The following is a 26,961-nucleotide window of genomic DNA, read 5'->3' on the forward strand; positions in this document are numbered from 1 at the left end:
TAATACGTTTACTGATTCAGTATTTAGAACTATCTAATTACAATGCATTTATTGCTGAACTGGTTAAGTGGCCAAACCATTAATCAGTTCTGTGATAATATGCAATGTTATGACAACGCGTTAAAATAATGCTTTTAAAGCGTGGAAATGGAATGTCAATGTTTGTGGGTCATTATTACCTTTGCCACTAATAACTAACTTAATATCAAAATACTTTGGCATCAGCAAACTGGCAGACAAAGCCAATTTTAATTTATCTAATTGAATTAAACTAAAATATTTCCATAAACAAGTAATTTTATTTGCATTCGATTGAATGAAAACTTAGGTTTGCTGCTTCAGGAAGGAGAAAAGTGTGTTTATTTGTCAATGATAATATTATGTGATGGAATTTAATAAACTAGCCCAATTTGAAAAAAATATATACCCACAAGCTAGCAAACTATAACTAGTTTTCTTTTTCTTAAGAATAACACAAACAATTTTAATATCCGGCTTTTTTGTAATCTCTTTGGCAATCTTTAATCGTACAAAAATGCTTCAATGTTCAAAACTTTTTGTTGTTAAGCTCTGCTCATTGGCTGTATTTCAAATAGGCCATTACATGTTTTAAGGTAAAAGTAGAAACAAAAACTCCATACAACCCGTTTAAATTTCCCGTTCTTGCTGGTTTGCAAACAGATTAAAGTATATCTAGCCCTATAACTCGTACGGAATTTCGAATAGTTGTTCCAAAATCACCCAATTTATGTAAAAATATATAAACAATAAAACTTGTGTCGTAGTTTTGGTCCCTGGTGACATAAAAATAACTAAACTAAATTGTCGTTGGGTCTAGGCCTAATGTAGCCTCTACAGTACTAGCGTCTTCTCTATGAGGACATTCCTTAACATTTTATGTATATTTTTTATTTGATACAGAGTTTTAGAAAGGTTCGTTTTACTTTGTATTTATGTATAAATTGTTTATACAGGATATCTGTTCATACAATTTATGTTAGTTTTAAAAATTTACAAATATTTGAAAATATTAATACTTTCAAATGAAAAGAAAGAAAGATCAAACATAAATTCAAACCAAACTTGGTATAAACTAAATACCTCACCTTTAATTTGAAAACATATCATTCATAATATTTTAACTAAAAACCCCCCTATATTCAGATTATAATTAAATTTTATGCAGCATAGAAAAATACCAATGATTTAAACATGGATAAAGCGAAAGAAATAAGGAAACAGAGCAAATTGCCACAATGTTAACACGGAGTTTGGAAGTAACACTCCAGAGCAAGTCGCGCTGAACATTGCCGAGCCTCAGTTATTGTCACCAACAAAGATGTCATTATTCTTTTCACGTCGCCTACAGCCATTTTCAATTTTCTGTTTGCCTTTTTGTTCCTCATAATTTTAACTCCGGTTTCTATTTTATAAAAATCTTTTCCGTTTTAAGTCTTTTTCTCACTTAGAAACAGGCAAATTATAAACGTCATGTATTGTTTGTAGCATCAATAAAACGAAAAGACGACTAGGTATCATAAAAATGCGAAACCCTTTAGTAAGTGAATTTTCGAGGAAAATTATGTTTATAAATTCACTTTACTATTACAATTGAGATTAATCTTGAGAAGAATATTATCCAAGAATATATTCCAGTTGTGTTTTGATAACCTTTTTGATTGTTTAAGTTTTTTACTTAAATGATAATTCTAAACACAAACAAATGCTTTGTAAATTAAAACATTCAACATAAGAACCATTTTGTAAATATGATCCTAATATTTTCTTAGACTATTAATACTAATTTTGTTAAAAAAAATCATAATTGTACAGGATTACGCCAATTCCCCTTTCCATTAACATTATCCAAAGCAATAGTTTATAAATAAACGTACTAGGGACTTTACTTATCTAATGCACTTTTAGCAACATCAAATTACTTTAATTTTCTCATTTACGTATAATTTTCTAAAAAAAAAAAATTGTGATTCAATATTGGGAATGCTGTTGCGTATCGTAAGATTCTTTTGTGGTTTTGAAGACGGTTGCTACGGTTATTTTACGAGGTAAAAGTATTATTTTTTAGACGAGAGCGAGATTGGCTTAACATTACTTTTTACATCACCAAAAAGTTACCAAGTTATCAAGTTACCAAAAACCTAAGCATATAAAGACATAATACCAAAATACTAAAAACTAAAACTTATGCAACGTACCAGAGTTCTTTTCATGTAAAAACTACACAGCTTCAGTTTCATAAAGATAACAATAAACAATTCATTAATAACGAATGCTGTAATTTAGAGTAGCTTTTAGGTAATACGATTCGTTTAATACAAAGCCATGATATTTATGGTCAACGTAGAGGTAATCATTTTACCGTTCAGCCAAGTCTGATTAATTTTCAGCTTTGTAACGATGCATTGATTTGCGGTGCAATTTGTAACTATAGAGCCCTTTCCAAGTATGATTTTACTGTTATATTGGTTGGATGTTTAACAAGAATCGCATTTTCCGTATTTATTTGTATTGGCGATTCTTTCATCCATGCTTTTTAATATATGCATATAAATCGATTTGGTTTGTCAACTTTTGAATAATTACTTTGTACATTTATAATATACTTTATACAATGCTCACCATTAAACTAATTGTTTAGAAGGAAACTAAACAGCTTTATATAAATTAAATTTACCATTAAGGTTTGTATTATCCAGAGCGTTCGTGTTAACAGAATGTAGATTACTTCTAGTATAAAATCAGCTGAGTCAATTAATAAAGTTAAATACTACATTTTAATTTAATGTTTAAAATACATTTTAAAAGATACCAAAAAATGATTGCAAAATAACACACAATGGTTTCTAAAATAATAAATTTTATTTTTTTCAACCACGTAAACAAAACAACAAATTATCTTTGTTGATTTAGCTGGTTATCGTTTGTTGCAAAAATTAAAGGGTATTTTAATTTTACAATTGCATAATGTTTTCCTATGCTTGTTTTTGGAAGATCTGTTTACTAGTATTTCTCTTATTTTTATTAACTACAAAATCATAATTTCAAAAATTAACCGATTTAATCTGTCACTGTTTTATATTTCATTGTGATTTATCTTTACTATATGAATTGAAATCTCATTACATTTGATTCAGTTGAATGAAACTAAGAGAATAACGAATTCTTTTTGAGAAAAATTTGTAGAACAGCAAATAAAACTAACAAAACGCTCATGATCAGAAAATCCGAGCTTCCAGATTCACTACAGGATACACACCATAAATATTTCAGATCCGATACGGCCCAATAAAACACGAAGGGCCGTGATAGAATGAAGATGAGATTGCAAATATCCATCTGCGATATTACTCCAGAACTCGATTCTTGACAATATTGCCCTCGCGTACCCATCAATTTTGTGACGTCTCTGGCGGGTTTCCAATCGGAAGCGACGCGCTACGTTAGTGTTAGCGGGCAGGTGACAAGTGTGGTGGGGGTGCTGCGAGGGGTTAGGGTCGAGTAGTCCTTGCGCAGGTCCACCGGCCAGTACACTCTGTGTCGTTCAGTTCTCTAATCAGTGCTGTTCAACACACTGTGTCGAGCGGGTGTTTTCACAGTTTTGGCGGGTGTTTCGAGTCTTTGGATACTAGGTTTTAAACGTGTCGTGTGGTTCTGAACCTTAATGACGACAAGTGTTACCGTATAGTGGATTAGGGATGAATGTAACAAAATGCAGTATGGCTAATTAAGTGGAGTGTATGCGTTCAATGGTAGCACCGTTTTTTGGATGAATATTGATTTCACAAACAGAAATGAAAATATTTTAATTTTTAAAAGGAATAATGTTTTACAACTGTCCAGTTTGAGAGAAATTACCTTAAATAAATTTCATAAATTTCCCTGTAAACTTACACATGTATAAGCGTACAAAAACATAAATGTTAACCTTTATCACAAACTACATAATTATATGAAATCATTCGTTTTATGTCAAAATCACAATTTATTAAAATAATTAACATTAAAATAACGAGTGTCTACATAGTTTACATATAATCACAAAACTCCTCCAATAGAAATTGGAATACACCAAGTGCTTCCATTGAAATTTACAACAATCCAAGAGACTGTCAACTGTTTTGTGTCACAAGGTACAAAAGTTGAAAAGAAACACGTGTCTCGACTTTGTTGACGTACCGGAAGTAATATCACACCGGATGTAACCCAGCATGTAACTCCCACCCCCCGCAGACCATGGCCACCGCATACATCACTTTTTTGTCCCTGAGTTGCCTTCTTTCAGGGACACTTCTGGCAAGAATCCACAGAAAAGGTAATTTTTCCTCTCGAGTATGAATAATGCCGTCGTTTATCATGTTTTATGAATAGCGTCGTCTTCAGCACCTTATATATGAGCCAGTCTTGGGACGTTTCCGAATAATTTTGAGTGCTAGATTTATTACACCCACCAACACCAATAGGTTGAGTTGGGGCTTGTTTGTAATGTAAAAACATACAAACAAAAAAACAGCATCGTTAATAATAATACATATAACTTATTACCTTGTAAAAGTATGAGATTTCAAAGTCCTTTTACGTAATGTTTGTTACAATGAATCGGTTTATATACTTTTTTGGTGTAGGCTATTATTTACTAACAATATATGTTATAACTCAAGATCAGTCATTGTACAAAAGCAAAATCTGAAATGTTGTGTAAGCCTATAAACTGACCATCCAATAAAAGGATTCCTTTATATCGTATAAAGAGTGCTCAAAAGACAACAACTTCCCCTTTGAACTGTTCCTTTGATAGTGTTGTTTCGCAGTATGATTCTGTTGGAGTATCTCGTTTATAGCTTAGTCAAACTGTGTTCACTTAAGTCCCTACTAATAATAAATATAAGAACTAGTTCCGTAAGACAACAAAATTTGAAACGTGATTTACAGAAGCATTATTATACTTTATGTATTTTCACAAAATAAAGCATTTGATAAAAAGATTGTAACTAAACAGTAACAGTAATATGTGTATGATCTCATGCTTACGCAATGATTGACTCAAGATTGATCAAATTCAAATAATCTTTGTATAATAATATAAAAGTGTGGATGTTACACCAGTAGAACTTCAGGAAAAGTATTTATTAAAACATAACGATCTTTATTGAATTAGTAGCTTTGTTTGACTCAACAAAACAAACAACTGCACTCACACACACTTACTACACTTGTTTTTGTTGGAGTTCATTGATCCAATAATCAATAGTAGACAGGCTACTTTTTGCTATAATACCTTCTATATACAACTCTGTCTTACCTTTGTTGTTTGGATTAAATTTAATTAATGTAAATCTCATTAAATATTTTGCAGTAGTTTAGTTTTAGTTGCATATTTTAATATGATTAGGAACATACAGTGCTTCTTTTAATTACAAAATATTGAATAGAAGTTCTCAAAAAGTGCAATTAGTGTTTTGTAATTAGTTGATCAGACTTAATTAATTAGTTCCGCTATAAAGTTGTTCAATACACGTGAATGGAAATTGCAATGGCTAGTTGTTTGTAGTGCAGACCAGTTACCAATTATATTGTTCTAATTAAACTACCAGACATGATTTCAGTAAAGCAATTTGTTCATATATTATTCCTGATTACACTAGGTGAAATTGTTTTATTCAATACTGATTGGTTTAGTTAAGATAAAGGTTTGTTAGCATGATTTAATATTTTAATTTGCTCATAGATTGTAATATTGCTCATTTTAATATTTGCATTAATCAAATGCAATCACGTAATGTAGCTTAGAAAATATTGACTTATTGATTATACAACGTTGAACATTACCACTATAATCCTTTTAATTTTAAAGTAGTTAAATAAACATGATGTTTAAATCTTGTGCGATCAATACTAGCGGAAAGTTTCCAGATTAAGACAGAAATGAGTTTTAGTTCTTAAAGAAAGAAAGCCTTCACTAAAGGTTTCTCAAGACTAATCTTACTGTGTTAGTCTGTTCATTGATTAATGTGTTATTAGTAAATATTAAACACTCATATTGATACAAAGGTCAAATGTTACGTTTAACACTTAGTTATCTTATTTTTAATTTAAGGTACAAATAAAACGTAATTAAATTTTATTTAACATATGCGTTAGTAAAAAAAAGAAAAAAACACATTAAGGGAATAAATGTGTCGTAGAAACGAGTTTTGTGGAAATAAAAATAACAATAAAACAACATAACACAAAGGACTCAGCGTGCAATAACAGGTTACGAAGAAAAATAACAGGTTGCAACGTGACCGGTGGAAGTGACAGGTTTGGGTTGTGCAACAACAGAAAACCCTCAAGCAACGAGTGTATGGACAACAATACAAACCTTATGGTTGTGACAGTTCTATTCTTTAACTGGAATAACGGAACAGTTTTATCTAAACAATATAGCTTGGTTTTACTAGAACCACACTCATAAACCATGTTAGTATACTTTAAGATAGTTAACCTAAAAGAGTGTTATGAATATTACTACGATTGCATTTTTTAAATTAACAAATTTATGATTTTTTTAGTACGAATATACAGTTCTAGGCGACTCTTTAGAGATGGATTGAATTTAAATATCAATAGTTTTGTATTCCTTTTGCAGCTAAAAGTAGCACTCTTACTTACATTTTATTAAAATAAACATTAAATAGAAAATATTTTGTATACAAAACTCATTCGATTCAATACCCTTGTTCAATTCATGAACATTAAAAATAGGTACACTTTAAAGACAGGTCAATTATCTATAGAGAAAAAAAAACTGTAGCGTTCTTTCCAATTTGCAGGCATTTATTCCTACGCTAATCACGATTCAATAACCAATGTCTCTAACATCAAACCTAAGTTCATAATAACTGTCAAAGTTAATTTTAATTTGTTTTATTCCGTTTTTTCAAAACCTCTTCAACTTCATAACTACAGAACCATTCGCCGGAAAGGAAAGTTTTTGCATTTCCAACTTTGTTTCGCAACTCCCAAAGAGCTCAGATAATGTTTCCTCCCTTGAACACTTCTTGGTCAACTTTCTTACTTCATTTCAAGACTCTTGTATACAATATTGTGTTTAATTTATTCACTCACTTTGGAATTCCTCTGAAAAATCTAATGTTTTCATTATTTTTGATTTGATTATAATTAAAGTTACATATGTACTTTACTTTCGTCAGTGTATTTTTTTAGGAAAGTAATCTAATTTCTAGAACTATCCAAACATTAAATTAATACCTCTTTTTAAATTTCATTATTTTTAATATTTTATAACACATTATAAATTATATATAATTGTTTGATTACAGGGTTGATTACTTTTTGTATTTTATTCGTAAATATTTGAAAACAAGTAACCTTTCCGTTATACGTTTGCCATCACGTATTATCGAGATTTAAAATTCATTGCTATTTAAAAATTCCTGTTAGTTATTTTAGTTTTGGCTAGGTAATCTGAATTTCTTCCTCGATTGGGTATTGTTACATTTAACTTATATACTTACTAATACTTTACTTACTTTACTTACTACTACTTTACTACTACTACTTTACTACTTTACTACTACTTTATTACTTTACTTTACTTATATTTAACTTTTTTGTTATTCATGTGGCAGCAAATATCCGAGACCTTTATCTACAGTAACCGATAATTCTATTTGGGGGAAAAAAATATTGAAAAATGATCGTAAAATGATAAACAAAACTTATCAACTGCATTGATTATTTTTCTTGTGCATACTACTAATATGTTAATATGTACTAGTGATACGTGAATTAATAAATACATATTTATTGAAACAACATACCCCTTGTTCGGTTTGTTTTGTGTATAGAGCGAATAATATCATAGAGCTTGGTTTTATTGCTGACTCATACTAGTTGGCTGTAATATAGCGTACGTTAAAATAGTGCTGTATTTTTTGTTGGTTAGTGTAGTTGAACTTGTTTGGTCAACAACACAATTCATTTTATCTTTAAAACCAAGTTAATAGTTTACACCCAATAACAAATAAATTATTTTAGATTTAAATGCAAGATTTATGATAGCCCATATAATAATAATGAAGAATGTCAAGGTTAAGTTTTAAATTTAGTTAACTATTTACTAAAAAAGTAGTAAGAATGTAGTAACAATATAGTTAAAAATATAATTCAATGTAGTTAACAATACTCAATTGTTAACTAGTTTGTATTTTACTCCTAGGCTAAATGTAAAAAAATATTACTAGGCCTATAACTTAAATTACCTGCATACGTATTCAAAATGAGCAACTAGGCCTTAAACTCTTAATACGTTATTGTGTATAATTTCAAACTAATTCATATATTAGCGAAAACAAACTTAAAAAGCCTATTCATGGTTTACCAATTAATCATGTATTTTGGATTGTGTAGATTGAGATTTAATATGCATTGTTGGTTCATAAATAGTAAAGCTCATGACATCACAGCAGATAAATAATCTACAGGGTGAATAAAAAGTCAAGACCCCCCCATCTAATATTTTTCAAAGTAAATATACAGAGATATCCTTTTGGGGGTCATACAATCTTAGCGACAAGTTTCTTTTTATGTTTTTAAAATTTTTGAGTGTCCCCCCAAAAGGGGAATTAGGGGGCAACTAAAAACTTTTCAATGTAAAACCCCATCAAGTGACACCTCATTTTGAAGTGTTTACAAAAACTTAAAGAATGGTGAAAACCAGAGTTTGCTATCTCTTCTCTATCCAAAATGGTAGCCAATATTACAATTACGAACCAATTTTACCATTGATTTTCCACAACATTTGACGGGCTACCATTTTGGACAGAAAAGAGATAGCAGCCTCTAGTTTTCACCATTATTTAAGTTTGTGTAAAAACTTTAAAATGAGGTGTCACTTGAAGGGGGTTTACATTTAAAATATTTGAGTTACCCCCCAAATCCCCCCTTTTGGGGGGACACTCAAAAATTGCAAAATCATAAAAAGAAACTTGTCGCTAAGATTGCATGACCCCCAAAAGGATATCTCTGTATATTTACTTGGAAAAATATTAGATGGGGGGGGGGTCTTGACTTTTTATTCACCCTGTATTACTACAATAAAAGATGTGAAAATATAAATGAGGTTTTATACAGGAATACGATAAAGAAATCCTCTTTACAAGAGAAAGACATGTTTTTCAAGCGTTGAATATAGTTAATGTTACAATAAATAGTGTATCCTTTTTTTACATATTTTTTCTATACAATATTGATATAAATAACTGTCAAATCTTTAATAATTGTATTACTATTATTTTTTTTTTATTCGCTAAAACAAAACAACATTGTGGAGATCCTTGTTTGAAAAGGATGCCTTTAAGCTGAAACCCGCGAGGTAATATCTTACATAATAAAAGAAATGGAAAGATGCGTTGGTGGCTTAGAGAGAATTTCGGGTTGAAGTGAATTAGAACCTCATATTTCTTAACAAAAGAATGAGAGAAACTAAATCCTTTCGCCTCCAGGTTACCTTTTCTGCGATATTTATTTTTAGGATCGATGATTTGCGAAGAAGATAAACCCGTTTAGATTATATACCAGAGGAGAATATTTCTACCAAATATATTTCTGTGGTTTGTTCAAAGATATATGTTTAAAAGGTGTGCAGGTAATATTTGATTATATTTAAATTTAATATCGATATAGTGTTGATACTATATTGACGGTACATTCATATAATATTTCCAAGAATAATAGATCAATTTATTTTCTGTCTAGGTTTGATATGAAACAGTATTCTCTGTCAAGTTATTGAAATTTGAAATATAGTGAGTGAACATTATTTTAAAGTATAATTGCTTATGGAAACAAGTGTTTATGGCATTGCAACAAGACAGCTGATATCATACCACAACTTTAAGGTATAATTAAGGTAAAAGTGTTTATAAATCAATAGTATCTTGCATTAATCGTAAGGAATGACAACTCTTTATTGATGGTACATTTCACAATGTAAAGACAACCTGAGAAGAAAGTTACAGTAATATAAAGTTTGGTTATAACAAAATGGGATAGAACAAACTCATTTTTTTCAATTAAAGAGGTAGGCGGCCTCTTTTAACATTGCATTTGCCCGTCCACATAGACTAACTGCCCGTGCGTAGATCGAATACAGCAAAGCAAGGTGTGACCCGATACAGTACGAAGAAGAACTGTCCTGATAAAATGTTTACACCACACTAAATTATTTCGAGGAACTTCCCACGCAAGGATTTAGTCCAGAAAACAGCTGTTTGCCACCAGCTTATTCAAATGGGGTTTCATTGCGTACTACTTACTGTATTGTAATGAGTTTTACCGGACACCAATCAGCTGATTATACTGTATTTAGGTTGCAATGAATGGTTATAAACAGAAACATCTACAGAAATCTAGAATCTAGAATTATAAACAGAAATCTAGTGATTTTTAGTCCTTTAGTTGGTGGTAATATGTAAGGATTTGTACAGATTTAGTAGTATGGCGTAAACTATCGTACATCACTCGTCCAAAATGTGTTTACCGGACTCGTATGGTAATCCCATACTCGACACCGGTAAACACCTATTTTCATGACTAGTAACGTAATATACTATTACGGTAGTGACCAGGATCCGAACCAACGACATCGCTGCCTTAAGGCCCGAAGTCCGTCACCTTACCGACTGAGCCACCGACTCACCTAAAACAATGCAACCTAAACAGTGACATGAACCAGGACTACAAACACGAACTCAAGTAAAACCCATCTTTTAATAACTAATTCAGATAAACCCCCTCATAGTTGGACAATTTATCTCTCTACTGAAGGTAATCAATTGTAAATCAAGAAGAGTGGACATAATTTTTATTTGTACTACCTATCTAAGGTGAATAACTATCAACAATCATTATAAAAATAAATCATCACCTAACTAAGAGTTGGTTCCTTGTATAAGCCAATGAAATCTTCAGTTTAAAGGTTGTTTTAGTCAAAGGTAGCTTCGTCTCTATCACCGTACCACAGTACTAATTTCTAAGATCTAATTTCGTTGTTATCCAGCTAGTTTTTTGGAAAAAATATGATTACTTTTAGTTTTTATACAACAAAATTAACAAGGTTAAAAAGTTAAATAATTAGGGCTTACCAATGCTATACTTTCCAATGTGGACATAGTTTATCACCATATATAGTTACATAACAATTTTACAGTAATCTTTGAAAACAACAAGCATTTTTATTTTATTTACAAATCGTATAGTAAAAAAGGTAATAAGAACCATAAAGTAGACCCTAGGTAAAATATTGTAAGAATCTAAAAAGCTAAAGTTTCCAATATCAAAGTGAAACCAATATTATGAGATTACTATTATCCATACCTTGATTAAAATTATGAGGAATATACATTCAACCGATCAAATATACCAGATTATACAAAAATAAATTTTGTATATGATTAGTTCTGCTCACGAATACTAGAAAAGACCTGGTATGGATCATAAACATAAACAAATGACGTTTTTGGCCCGAAAGTAAACAAAACCATGATGCTACTGTATTAGTATAGGGGATTGTTTGTTTAGGCGTATGTTTGTAAATTTTTATGATTCATACTGGTATTTTTCTAGTATTCGTGGTTCTGATTAAACTACTGTCATAATTTATTAGTTGATAGGAAGAAAATCGTTTATAAACTATATACAGTTACAAAATGCGCTTCTCTCAAAGTTAAGTCAAATCATAACTTTGAACTTGAATGAATATCGATGAATAGGAACTTTATGGAGCAGAAAGACAATGATCAGACATGGCTAAGAAACTATTGGGTTGGAATGGAAGTTTAGTTTAGAAGTTCTACGCTTCAATGGTTGACTACTTACCATTGTCCAACAAGCTCACTTCGCATTCGAAATAGAATCAAATTCCATTTAGAGATGAATGATTTTTCTCATTTAAAACTTTTAACATCTTTGGTTCAATGAAGTGTTTCAAATGTCAATCCAATGCTAATCAGTTATGCCCGAAGACTGGTTAAAATGAATTTATATGTTTTAATAATATCCCCATAGCTAAATATTATTACTAAGATGTAGCGAGTGGTTTTAATGTAAGGTAGTTATTATGTTGTGTACACTACCCGTAGTATTTCTGTTTCCCTAGGTTTGTAAATTTTTTTAAACAAGGAATTGCCTTTTTACCACCGTAGAAGATACGTGTTTTACTTTGTAAGCTACTTCAAGTAAAAAAAAAGTGTATAAAAGTATGTTCTACAAAAAAACATATCAACGTAATAATTGTTATATTAATAATATATTAAACAATTCAAACATTTGTAACTGCAGAAGACCAGTCCACTTTGGTAGGTTTATTTAATTTTATTAATTGAAAATATATATTTTCAAACGTAGTCACCCTGAAAAGGCTTGCACTTTTTGTAAATGAAGTATCCCTCTACGCCAACAACACCCCATCCTTTTGTGAACACCTTTAACCTTTTGTGAATGGCTAAATTTATTACTAAATTATTACTAAGATGTAGCGGGTGGTTTTTAATGTAAGGTAGTTATTATGTTGTGTACACTACCCATAGTATTTCTGTTTCCCTAGGTTTGTAAATTTTCTTAAACAAGGAATTGCCTTTTTACCACCGTAGAAGATACGTGTTTTACTTTGTAAGCTACTTCAAGTAAAAAAAGTGTATAAAAGTATGTTCTACAAAAAAACATATCAACGTAATAATTGTTACATTAATAATATATTAAACAAACAATTCAAACATTTGTAACTGCAGAAGACCACTCCACTTTGGTAGGTTTATTTAATTTTATTAATGGAAAATATATATTTTCAAACACAGTCACCCTGAAGAGGCTTGCACTTTTTGTAAATGAAGTATCCCTCTACGCCAACAACACCACATCCTTTTCTGAACACCTTTAACCTTTTGTGAATGGCTAAATTAATTAAAAGTGAATATGATTTAATGTCAGAAGTAGTAAGATTATCATCAAAATTTTGTTTACTAAAGGTATAAAATAAAACAAGAATATACACATAAAACACTTAAATAAATTCTTAGGGTCCAGATATCTATTGGGTCATATTAAGGTGAAATTCATGTATTCACAAATCTTTTTAAACTTGTACTTAATGTAAGGCAGTCATAAATTTGTAAATCAATTAGCTATATTAATTTCACTTCTTTGAGATAATCATAGCATTCTCGTATTTCGCCTTCATATTCATCAATGCATTCTTATATACATCAATATAATATTCCTTGACACAATTAGGAATTATTTACGTCCGCATAGGATTGTTATATAATTTTAACATATGTGAAGTTAAGTAAAAATTGTGTATTTATACTAATAAGTAGCTCGTTGGTATGATTGCTATTGCCCCTTGCTAAAAACTGTGTGAATTACCATAACCATTTTAATAGAAATTGATTGGATAATTGTAATAAAAGATACTTTTTTCACTTGACAAAAACAGATATAATTTCTTGTCTTTTAATCAGACGATCTTAATGGACAAGGAAATTACAAGGTCTGTACAACCATAAGGTTCGTAAATAACATATTCCGCTATTGAGGTACAAATTTTCTTTAATTTAGCAACAGAACATTAAACTCAAAAGAAAAATTACTAGAAAGTAGGGAAACTGAGCAAAGAACATGATGGTATAAAGAACGTAAGGCGAAAATGAGAAGACACTCATGTATTCTTGGAATGTTTACAGTTCAGCAGTGTTATGTACAGTTAATTGCCCATACGATTAACCTACGTGCTTTTTTTGTCACTCGTAACAACAGGTTTATTGCTTTTTTTATTTACTGAAAAGGTTCTTTGTAATTAGTTTTTATGAATGGAGTTTTCCTATCAATAGAATGTTTTCCTCTATACCAAAGACCAAAGTGTATGTTTATTTTATTTAAAATGTCTACACAACAGTCCCTGTTTCTGTTATATAGCAAATATCCATACGTAATTGGTGGAGATTGTACCTAGATCTCCAGGCTGGAAGTTTGCGCTCTTGGCCACCTATGCCAAGAGTGGCTGGGTCTTATAATCATTAAACATACTATAATTTTGCCATTAGAACGTATTTTTCTTACTATTGCAAGGAAATGATCACATATCTACACCTGTAAACAATACGAAAAATAGCCCATTTCCACTTTATTCGTTCCTGCTCGATAAAGCAGCAGATTTAACTGTTGTTGTTTCTATAAAACATTAATCCGTCAATGCATCTATGAATAGAGAAAAAGGCAAACACAACCTAAATTATATTTTATGTACAACTAAATAGTTAATATATGTGTAATGATAAGTCAATTATGGTGGTAGAAGGATCTTTTGTGTGTATTACAAGTACAAACAGTTATTGCCGCTCTCGAAATGGTCAACTGGATCTTTTTAGGGAATGACATAGTTTTCACTCATGATACACACATAGCTACTCTTATTTCGACTTTAAAATACTTAAGGGCCGGTTGCTGAGCTCCGGATCTATAAGTTCTGGACTTATAGTATACATATCTGACATCTGTACTTTATACCCTTTATCCCTACCACATACAATTTTCTTCATGCTACGGATGTTCTTCTCTCTTTTAATCCCCACTACATATATTTATCTCTGTTACAGTCCCCTCCGAGTGGAAGGGCAGTGGCTGTCCGCCCCCAGGTCTCACGCTCCACGGACGCCGAGTTACCGCCCGCGCCAGTGCCGCCCCCGACTATTCCACTGTGGGGGAAGTGCGCTTCTCCGCTGAGTTTCCCGCCCCCGTTCAGTTCGGGCCACTCAAGAGAGTATGCAAGATCAAGTGCATCGGTGGAGAGTGGGTTGGTCCCCTCTGTCAGCAGGACCAAGGTAATAAAAAAAAAATCTTTTGCATTAAGTAATACAACTCGATGACTTGCATGAGCCCCCGAGCAAAAAACAAGTCATAAGACTGCTATCTGGGATCGTGGCAGCTTTAGTTTATATGATAGGCCTCAACCTCAGCTACACGTAGCCATAGACTATTCGTCTTAACGGTGAACTAAAGACACTAAAGTGCCTCTACGACAGTAAGACCGTCACGTAGGCAATACACCAGTGACTTCAGTGGCGAGTCGAGGCAGGTGATTGGTCTCGAATCATCAAAGGCTAGCCAATCAGATCGAAAAGATACTTCTGAGTCACCCTGGTCCGTAACTGCTTAACGAGTTTATTGAACGGTGTTTGACTAAATGTTTAGATTATTTTCAATGTTAAAAAAAAAACTCTTTAACTCTTACAATCAACTCTTAAACATTATTAAATCACCTTAATGGTGATTTAAATCAAAGAATAGCACCTTTTTTACGAATTTGGAAAAGAAATTATGAATAGTTATGTTAACCTTATCACTATCATGAATGCGTTAGCTAAAGTATTTATTATTCGATTGGAAGGTTTAAATTTATCCGAGTAAAACTGTAGATGGCAGAAACAATTACAATTACTTTTTACTCTGCGTAGAGTTCTGAGAAATTTGGTTGAATATCAAAAAGTAAGACAACGTCATAATTTATTTACATGACAATATCTGTACGACTGTTCCAGATGCTGTTGGAGGAGCGAGGTTTCAACCTTTGCTGAGAAGCTGTACCATTATTACTAACCCACCCCACACAATAATATCATATCGAAATATTACTATAACGGTAAGTAGCTAAAAGTTAAGGGTTAAATATACAGTATGTTTATTTAGCAATATTTTTACTATTTACAGTATTTATTTAAGACAGTGCCATCTATATTTAAAAAAAAAATTGGTTGTATCAAAATTAATTAAGGCTTAGTAAACTTAGCTGTCATATTTTAAAATCAACTCTAATTTTATAGATATTTTGATTTAATTTACATTGCTATGTTCAGTGTTACACTTGCCTCACTCAGATAAATAGTAAAAAGTCGACGAAGTTGCTTCAAAGGGCTAAAGTGCTGCATGAGAGAAAACTCCTCTCAAACAGACGCATCGACGTAACAAGATTTTAGGTCAAAGGTCGGTGCACTACATCGATCAGCCCTTCGAATATTTAACAAAATTGTTCTGAAAAGAAATAATAATCCTTATTTATTTTTCAACGGTCATCTTATAATTTAAGATTGCCTTTTTTACACACAATGCATGTTTTACCGGAACACATAATGTCGATCAATAATTTAGATATTTTAAAACAAATCCGATTAATATTTTATAATTTTGGATGTAGAGGCATAATTTTATTTTTCACTAAACTCTTTCAAATTAAGAATGAAACTCAGTCAATTTTTAGTATTGATACGTTAAGAATGTGTAGGAATTAAAACTCCAATAGACTAAACAAGGTATGCTCATAGTAAAATATCATATACGCTTTTTACAGCTAACCCCTTATCAATTATCTATTCTATTACTTATTTAATACGCAAGCAGGATTTTTGTGACAATTACTCCTCCGAAACTACTGAACCGATTGACATGTTTTTGATGTCATTGGAAAGAGCGTAACGTGAAGTTGTGCAAGAAACTTCCTTTTTAGGTGAATAATTAGAGAGTGAGGCCCTGGGACCCTTTAAAGTTTCGTATTTCTCCATAAGATTAACATGGGAAACAAACATTGTTTTGAAACTCCAGCTGTTGTCAGGAATTAAATATTAATAATTAATTGCTCCCCATGGAAGCATGAGAGTTCTGTAGAGTTTAAAGTAGCCTACACCTTATTGTCTACAAATTGGCTAAATAACTTAGGTACAGTACATTATAAAAGCTGACAGACTTTTTATGTTGACTTAAATTGTAGGCCTAAGCTTACCATTTCCCGTCCATGGGCAGTTTGATAGTTAAAAAATAACCCTTTAAATAACCCTTTAATAGGACTGTTATGTAAATTGTGAGTATTTCCATTAGTTAATAATCTTTTAGTTGACTCTTTTAAAATAATCGGAAATTATGACTGTTATTAGTTTTTTAACAAGTCATTTGTTTATATGTAACTCCTGTACTTCTTTGCAATTGCTCGATTTCGAGCAACATGTACAATAGTTATTATTAAACCTTGGGAATCAATTATAATTCTTACTTAAAGTATAATTCTTAGCTTTATTTCACTGAAGAGTAATATTATTAGAAAACCATTTTAGTGGAAATAAGTTTGAAGATAGTCATGTAGTTGCATGCGGTACTGCAGAACTAGTGTACTTAAAGATAAGTTATTCAATAGCATACTAAATAATTGGATAATGTTATGCTGATGGGGTTGAGAACACGATTGGGTTGATGAGGCTTTTGTCTGCTTGGCACATTATCAAACAATACAACGCGGGCAGAACTCGCTCTATGTTCTCAAAGTCATATAACCCACAACGGATCTTAACACACATCTCTATTGCACTCTCAGTAAAGTGTATAAATGTACACTAAGCAAAATACGCCATCAGCATTGGAACGTTCTAGACTAAAGCATAACTTATATTCCTTTTCCAAAGTCAAAGACATTTATAATATAAGTTATATCGTAACCTCTCACGTCAAAGTCATAAGTTGTAAATTTAAATCTAAATACTTAAAGCTCTCTAATGGAAAATGTTTTCAAGCAGAATTGCTTTGATTTATGTAAAAAATAAATGTATGAATTTTAGTAGAGGAAGTTCTAGGACACAAATGCCTCTGCCTCTGAAAAAATATTTATTTTTGTATACATTTGTAGACCAAGGTACAGTAGGTTTTGAACCACCAAATATCGATGTTATTACTTATCTTAAAGCCTTTGGTGGTTTGCGGGGTTCGAACTACGAACTCAAACATCGAGGTCCCGGTTTACAACAACTAGACCAGCAAAAGCACAGCTAAACCAGATCACCTTTATTGTTACAGCAACAAAAATAATCTATCCATTCATCAAATAAATTATAGATTTGATAGAATGTTTCCAAACAGCATTACATTTTTTATTATATTCATTCCGAATTATCACTCTGATTAAATGTATTGATGTTTCAGCCGAAGAATGAGGTGTTTCCACACAACTCCGTGGCTCAGTTCCGCTGCAAGGAGCCTCTGGGGATGTACAAACTCCTGGGAGAGTCAGAACTGCAATGCAACAACGGCTTGTGGAACTACAGACTTCCTTCCTGTATACCCACTACACTCCTCACCAACTACACCGGTAGGTTACATTGTAAGGAGTAAATTTATAAGATTTTTTATGGTTCTTATATTTTTCGAAGATTTAATTCCTCTAAAAATAGTTGAAGTAGTAAACTTGTGGATTTGTATTGGCTAAACATATTGATAGTATCTTATTTTTATCATAATCTGGTTGATTTTGATTTAAATGGTATACAGACCAATGGGTATGCCCAAGTAATATTAGTTTTATTTTTATTTAGATTTCAAACTAATTTGCAGGATAATAGAAGGGGAAACGGCTATTCTTTTTATAAAAGCGAATACTAACGACAACATTGTTAACATACTCTATTTAGCATAAAATAGTACATGATATAAATATTTTTCGTGAATTATATTTTAACATAAATGACATACTATGTTTGATAAATTGTTAAATATACGCTAAAAATTGCCATTAAGATTAACTTGATAAGAATAAAGCTTTTGACAGCCGTTTACTTACTGTATGTAGTTTAATTTGATCCCGTGTTAAAACGAGTCACGTTAGTTATGTAAAATATACTGTTTTTTTATTCCTAAGAAATACCTAGGTTTCACTTTTCTTTGATTTAATCTGCAACAAATTAAACGTATTTTACGATATATACTATTTTACCAAGCTTTATTCATTTAAACAACATAATCACTGAAAAGTAGCATATTTCCCTTTTCATTTGCTTAATTGATCAGACAATACCTATTTTAAACTTTACTTATCTTGCCTAAGCCCTTTTTAGATATTTGTACATCCATGAATAATATGAAAAATATAGACCAAAATAGAGTATATTTTTACTTGAAAATCCAAGTAAAAATCTTAAATTCTGTATACAGATTGTGGAGTGCTAATCTATGATAAATGCCAATAATAGTTAGAAATAGTATTGTATTTAACTCTTAAGTGTTTCTTTTTTCACTTTGTTTACTAACCATCGTCCTTTACCAACAGAGGACTCTCCCCCAACCATCCTCATCAGGATACCCTCAGGCTCCGCCTCAGTAGAACCGTCCGGAGTGTTGGCGGTGTTTCCGGAGACAATCCTCCACCTGGACTGCCTGTTCTCTAGGAAGATTGGCAACCCTGAGTGGACTTGGACCTCCACCTACCGACAATATCTCACAGGTTTGTATATACAGTAAATTTTATTCATGAGCAATGTAATTTATGATTGTATACATTCTAGGAATCTATACAATCACATCAGTGTGAAAACTACCCTTAATATTTATCAGTAAAGTTCTTATTGTACCCCACTAATTAGTTGTATACGACCTTGGCAAAAACAATCAGTAGCAAACTAAATTTTACTTCAGGTAGACTAAGTGTAATTAAGAAAGTATTAGAAAGTTCAAACGATTTTATCCTTTCACCTAGTTAAATATTATAACATATTTACCTACTTACCTCGATCAAAGTTTATTAGTAAAGTTCATTTTGTATAACAATAACTGCCCTTCTGTTTTATACGTTCAAAGTAGCTTTTGATGTCCATAATGTTTGGCAAATGCAACATTTAAGGAGACCATCAACCTGTTAAAAAAGTGCATCAATCAAGATTTACACAAAATAAACACTCCCTTAAGGATTGTTAGATATGTGACGTGATAGTTAGCTTATTTTTTTAATTAATTGCAATAATTATATCCATAAATATGTATATCCATAGTACAAAGATAAGAACTGATTGAATCAACGAAAGAAAGAGGGGCTTGATTACTGCATTTTATTCTGATGAGAATATCAAGTGGATTCTGTATTCTATCCTGATTGAAAGATAAAGTCAAATGATGGCTTTGGCCAGTTTATTCCCCATAAAGTCCTCGGTGTCTTGCCATTCCAGGTTATTTGACACCGAAGTGACGCCGTATCTTGTAACCTAGATAGTTTTATGGCTTTCTGCATTTCCCTCATAAAACTCGACTGTGGTCATGCCTTTATTTCTGGATGAAATTGCTAAAGCCATGAATTCCTAAGTACAACAGTCTCGGTCCTGAATCCACTTAGCTTCCACATTGTTCATGAGTCTGTGATTTGCGCTTTTCTTATCACTTTACGCTCATATTAATGAAATACGTTTTAAAAATTTACATTTATAAATCTAGGGTAATGGATTAGAAAACGAAATGATAATGCTAATCTTTTTGACTTTGACTTACCTTTTTTATTTTATTATTTATTTACTATAACTAAAAGTAATTTGTTTGGAAAGTAGTGTAGATTAGTTAGGAGTTGCAGTGTAGTTACAATGTAGTCAAATAGACCAGACTCCACTATAGTATCGACTACACTGAGGTCGATGGTTAAGGTACATGCCATGATCATGCCCATCCATATTTTGTGGAGCCTAAATAGCAAAATAACCAATCGGTGAACTAGTAAGTTAGCTTAATAGTTGAAATGGATGTCATTAACCTTTTAGTGATAAATATTATTCATGTTAGAAACTATTAGTCTGCCCAAATGAAAGTTGATTGCAATGATCTACTATACGAAATATTTTACCAAAAACGAAACAAGTAGTAGGTCGTTTTCTTTACATTAGATTTCATAGTGAAATTATGAACTATTAACAAAACATAAATACAACTAAATAAAATGTATATTTTTTAAAATTAATTATGAACAATGGAAAATTAAGTATATAAGCTTGAATTTAAGTTGTATAAGCTGTAAAGACGAATTGAAAACCTCTGATGTACAAGACGTCAACTGACAGCCACTGAAGACTAAGAATAAGAAGGTGGTTGTTGTAGTGGTGGTAGTGGTGATGAGGCTTATGTTGGGTTTATAAAATGGAAGCGTATGGATTGTAGTCCTATTTGTAGTATAATATTGTAAGTTTTATTATGCAGGGTGGGCGATCGCAGCGGAGGAGAGAGAGTGGAAGTACAGACTGTCCATCTACTACACTAAGCCCCAAGACACGGGAGTCTTTACGTGCCAGACTCCAAGGGGTCTCACCAACAGCCTTAACGTCCAGGTCCTAGGTGAGACGAAGGGAAATAATATTTTAGTTAAGTTACAAACTTTGATCTTATACGGTATTTATTCTAGCATTATAAACTAATAAAAACGTATTTGTGCAAATTGATGGAAGGAACGAGGTTTAAACTTATGGTGATAGTAAATGTAATTTGACTGCTGGTTCTTTTTAGAAGAAATCGTTTCGATCTACGTCTTTTTCCAACTTTATTGACATTTTCAATGTTTATTTTTAGTTCTATAATGCAACAAATACACCCCTCAAAATTTAAGAGTAAATATCTGAACTCTTACAAAAGAAACTGTACATCTAAACATGAATTGAATCTTAAATTAGACCTATCCTATTTTCTTGGATTAGTCTAACAGGCTATTCTATGTTTTATTAACAATAATATGACAGTAATATAAGTTGTGTTTTTTGTTTTAGCGGTAGAGTGTGACCTGAGGGATGTCACGTCACCAGACCGCCATCTTAAATCAAGGATAGAGGGCAACAAGCTGGGTCAAAGGGCGTACTTCCAATGTCCTCTGGGGTTTCGGCTCAACGGCACCTCCAACCTAACTTGCCAGGCGTCAGGTATACATTGAACCATGCAGGATAGACATTGCACATGGTACTTCATTTCTCTAACCACCATCACTTTTGTTATTTCATCAATTCGTCAAAAAAATTGCAGTTGGATCTCATTTGTATTCACAATAGGGGAGGATTGTTAGGGCTTTTCTGTCTCTACCGCACTCGCCCCGTCACCATACCATCCTAATTGATGCGATCAATACCATCCCCACTCTATTGAACATGGCCAAAAGAAAATGTTACTCGATAAATTTACTTGAAGAATTGTGTGAATGAATTTATGAAACTAGAAAACTTAATTGAGGTCATTTAAAAGAGTACATAGCCTGACCAAGAAGATTGCAACACTTTCGTAGACAAAGTGCCGAGTGTAGTTGAAATTGTAAATTTAAAAGTCTCTGGACTGATTTTATATGTTAATATAATCTTTAATACTTTATAAATGTAACCTAGCGAGTAAATGTACTCTGGATCGTATTGTACCATAGACTAACAACTAACCTTGATAATATATAATTCTACAGATATAATCTAAAAAAATGACCACATATTTATGGTTACATTAAATATTGGAGCATACTTAAAACTAAAACAACTTTTCTTCAAACTAATGATGGAATAATAATTTTAATTTACTTACTAACTAGTCCAGTCAACCTGCGTTTTTAGGAAGTAAAAAATTTTAAAGGGCTGATTTTTTGTTGTCCATCGACTACTACCATTTAGACAAGTGTTCAGCCAAAAGTCCCTACCCCTACCCACCTTGCTTCCCCCCCTAAACATATAAAGTGTAAGGGTTTCGTAAATCACGTTTTTCTAGATTGTTGAACAACATATTGAATTGCAATTTGTTTTATTGACTTGGTTATAACATGTCCTACCTTGATGTTCAGCTAACGTTTATCGTAGCTGTTACCGTTTGTTCGTTATTTATGTAAACGTGAAATTATTAAATTTTTTTTATACACATAATTTTATTTTTGTCGCCCTAACATTTTTCTCTGACGTTTTATGAAACTATGTTTCGAACAAAAGTTGTAGCTGCTATCATTAGCAATAAAATTATGTATAATAGTACTTAATTTAATGGAGATCCTGCGAGATTCACCCGGTGTAATGTAGTATGTGTACTCAATCAGTGGGAAACCTCATGTGTTCATATTTAGTGCACAGTAAGTTCTGACTATTCTGGACCAATTGAGAATTCAAGGTGTCCAGGTTAAGGCAAGTCCTGATTAAACAGAATAAATTCTAGTCTATATGAAGCAATAAAAGTGAGAGCTTTCCCAGGACCATTTGAACCCCCTTTGCATATAAACATCTTACACAGACGCTTGGAAAGTGTACTCTCAATAAAAAAATAACTACTGATGCAAACAGTGCAAACAACTGCATGCTTCATTAGAGGAGCATTTATACCTTGGTTGTGTGAAATGTTTACAACCTCCTGTCAAGTGGTTGTGTAAAATAAGCAAGGTCAATATCAATGGGGTACATGTTAATGAGGGTTCACTAGTACTTAATTTCTACGAATCTCTCTTATATTTGTTACCTGAACCATCTCCGTAGACTAACACCATCATAGATTGGGTGGTGGTCAGGAGATAGTGAAGTCTAGTGTTAGTGTTTAGATTACCTAGGCTAAGCTGTGGTGACTACAGTGATGAAATGGTGCAGATGATGTTCTTGATACATAAATATAAGGCTTATTTTAACCTAATCTGCTTATTGTTCCTACTAACTCTCTCTTTATCAGGCCGGTGGTCCGCGCCGTTGCCCCGATGTGAGCCCATCGTCTGTCCAGAGCTCGCCACCCACGACCCCTACTTGCGACTGTCCGAGTACAACACCAGTTACGGAGGCCGCGCAGTCTTCACTTGCCCCTGGGGGTTCAAACTGGTGGGGCAGCCGGGGCTGGAGTGCGAACTGAACGGACAGTGGTCAGCGCCCATGCCCTCTTGTAAAGGTTCGTATTGTTATGGTCCTTTCAAGAGAATATTAGGCTACTGTTTTCTAAACATTTACTGGTAATCTTTTTTACTATTGTGGCTAATTTCGTTATGTCCCACCTTCACATACTAGGGTGCTAGGTTCTAGTCCGTAACTGTTTAGATTAGAACCTAGCGTCCTAGGATGTGAACGTGGGACATACAAAAAATTAGCCACTGTAGTGGCTACTAGATACGTACCTCAATGATTTAATTAATTTAATGAATTATTAATATTCTTAAGGTTTGGGACATTTAACAGCCTTAATAAATTCGGCTATGTATTTAAATAAATAAAAGAAATATTTTCGAGTAACATTTGTGATATTTTAGTAGTAAGTAAGTAAAATTACAGTGTGTTTAGCAATGCAATCTATCCTTTACTAGGGGTACTTAGTTTGGGTTTTGTAGAACCATCTTGTTTATAAAATAATAAAATGATATAGTCCAGCACCCAATTTATATAAAATTGGCTGTAAATCCCAGGATATTGCAATTTTGATTTTAAAATATAATATTATACCTCATATTCTTCTGTGGTTACAGCCATACGATGCCCAGCTCCAGTCGTGCCTCTCAACGGTCGGTTGGTGGAGGACGCTACCCCTGGCATCTACGGAGTAGGCGCTGTCATACAGTTCTCCTGCAATGAGAGACATCAGATTGTTGGTGAGGCCAGCATCGTCTGCATAGAAACTGGAGTTTGGTCGCATCCTCCGCCATTCTGTGAGTGCATAGCGGCAGTGAACAGTAGTTGTTTTTGTATATCCAACTTTGCCTTAATGTTTTTGAAGGTTAAAGTTACTGGATTAACATGTGGTTGAAATGACCATTACCTGACCGGAAAGCTCTGGAAGACGTGTGTTAATCAACTAGTGATTTTGACAAGAACCCTTTTAAATCGAGCTTAAATTATTCTTATCCTGGAATCAAAGTTCTCATCAATGTTTATATGAACGTTTTGTGACGCTTCACGCCTAGCGTTTCCATACAAAAAAAAAAAAAATTCAACCCCACTGTGACATTAACATTAATGAATTGGTGGTTGATTAAGTTAGCTTTTATTTAAGGATTAGGTGTGCATCATAGGACGTTTGGTTCTAGCCCAGAACTGTTTTACACATTACTTCAGGCTAGTCCTGGAGGGTCAGGGCGTTATCTGATAGATAGAATCCATAGGCCATTGGCGGTATTTGAACCCGGGGCCTCAGGCTTTAAAGCTCCGAGCCATACCACTAGACCCTTCCCTAGAGCTCTCTCCCTTTCCATTTCAACAATAATACCGAACTAACCTATCATTATGTTTGTTGGACCATATCTCTAACATGTTCTATGTTTTAGGCAAGCCAAAGTGTGACTACCCAGGGGAGCCAGCCAATGGAAGGATCGTTCCCCTCAAGTTTGCCTATGACCCCGGGGATCATCTGAAGGTCACGTGCCACGCTGGCTACGTGTCCCGTCTGGACGCACGTCCCTTATGTCAGCCTGACGGCACCTGGTCCCAACCTGTCCCGGAATGTACAAACTACAGAGATGTGTGACCTGAGGCCAACACTACTGAGGCTCAAGAAGAAACTACCCAGACTGAAGACGTCTATATAGGTCTCAGCGAAGATCAAAACTCTACAACACAAGATGAACAAAATATTGTTGTGGAGGAACCTCAGAGAATTTATCATGAAACAACTCTCAGTCCTTCTGATGAAGATGTAACGATTTCAAACACCACGGGTGTATATATTGAACAAACAAAACCAACTGAATGGGATTATTCAATTCCAATAACTTCCGAAGACGAAAGTCTCACAAACGAACCAGAAACTATATTCACGTCGGACGAAGTTGTTACTTCGTCAGAAGAGCCAAGTTTCACAAGTGAAACGTTTGGAACAAATTCTGTGTCAACTGTAGCCGAAGTTCGAGATGATTTAAGTACAGAAACTCAGGGCCAGACTAGTTCGACTTCCCAAACAAAGTCCTCAACTCACCCAAGCATATCATCCAACCTGACGACTTTACATTGGTCCGACGTAGACTATTGGTACTAGGTCCGACTGCCGAAATATCTTAGTGCAAGTTTAAAATATCGCTTAAATTTGTTAACGCTAAATGTTCTAAAGAGTGCACGTGGTAAAAAACTAATTATGTACAAACTATACATTTTTGTTGGAACTTGTTTATATTGTAGAGGGTAAAATGTCATGAAAATAAAAATTTTTAACTTAAAGGTTTGAAAGTATTTTTAAAGACTTTTAGCCTACATCCGGTATTAAAATGGTTGATAAACGCCTGAAAGCTCAAATGGAGTAGTCGATACAGTGCTGTATAACGTTATAGCCATGCAAAGTTTTCTATTTTATATTGTATGGTTATGTTAACACGAATGGGTTTGTTGATACTATCTGTAATTGCTGTTTAATAAGTGACAAAATCGTTGCAAAAAAGGGATTGAAAAAAACTTGTGCTTAGTTCGGCCAATTTGTTAACTTTTGACGCTAAGTTCTTTATTAGTTTTACTTAAAAGCGTCAAAAATTCCTTTTTTAACATTGAGCATTTCTTAACTTATAATTTTAACTGTAGGCCTATTAATAGCGTGTAATACTAGACTTGTTTTATATCATTGATATTGTTGTACAAAGTGTACAGTAAGGTACAATTTTACATACTAGATAATATTATATTTTATCACAATAATTGTGATGCGTTGTTGTATTATAAAGATAGTAGTGTATGTCTTGAATACAAATAACATATTTTGTTAACATGTGATATTATACTATGACAAATATATTATTATATTTTTTACCAAATGAAAAGTAAAGTACAATATATGCAATGTATTAAATTTATGACGTGAATAAACAAATAAAACCCCATATCTTAGTCGTTACTTTTAATCCTTGCGAAGAAAAATAATACTTGGGTGGCTGATTTGTTATATTGCTTACATCTCAAGGTTGCAAAGGTGCAAAAGTAGGTAAACTTAACTTTAAATGGCTAATAACTGAGCCTGCCTTTACTTAATGGCAATGATTTCAATAAAAGATCCTGATTAAGTAAATAATAAGTCTTAGTTACAATGAAGTAGCTTTAAGAATGTGACATTTAAAATAATCTTTTAACTCACATCAAACCCATCTTTAATTCGCATTAAGGATAAAATATATCTTAGCTTTGACGTCTTTAGATACATACG

At 32.7% G+C, this 26,961-nt stretch overlaps 1 protein-coding gene across 1 annotated transcript; it reads left to right on the plus strand.

Moving 5' to 3' along the window:
• Positions 1-4,079: 4,079 nt before the first annotated feature.
• On the plus strand, positions 4,080-26,631 carry LOC128994487 (locomotion-related protein Hikaru genki). Its single transcript, XM_054419073.1, has 10 exons — positions 4,080-4,333; positions 14,679-14,903; positions 15,621-15,721; positions 18,043-18,208; positions 19,163-19,336; positions 21,067-21,201; positions 21,627-21,776; positions 23,533-23,742; positions 24,311-24,490; positions 25,106-26,631. Exons 1-10 carry the CDS (start codon positions 4,255-4,257, stop codon positions 25,303-25,305), a joined length of 1,620 nt encoding a protein of 539 aa, XP_054275048.1. The 5' UTR covers positions 4,080-4,254; the 3' UTR covers positions 25,306-26,631.
• Positions 26,632-26,961: the final 330 nt, after the last annotated feature.

Source organism: Macrosteles quadrilineatus, unplaced genomic scaffold (assembly GCF_028750875.1).
Source record: "Macrosteles quadrilineatus isolate MER2022 unplaced genomic scaffold, UCM_ALF_1.0 Scaffold_5__1_contigs__length_97177068, whole genome shotgun sequence".
NCBI lineage: Eukaryota > Metazoa > Arthropoda > Insecta > Hemiptera > Cicadellidae > Macrosteles > Macrosteles quadrilineatus.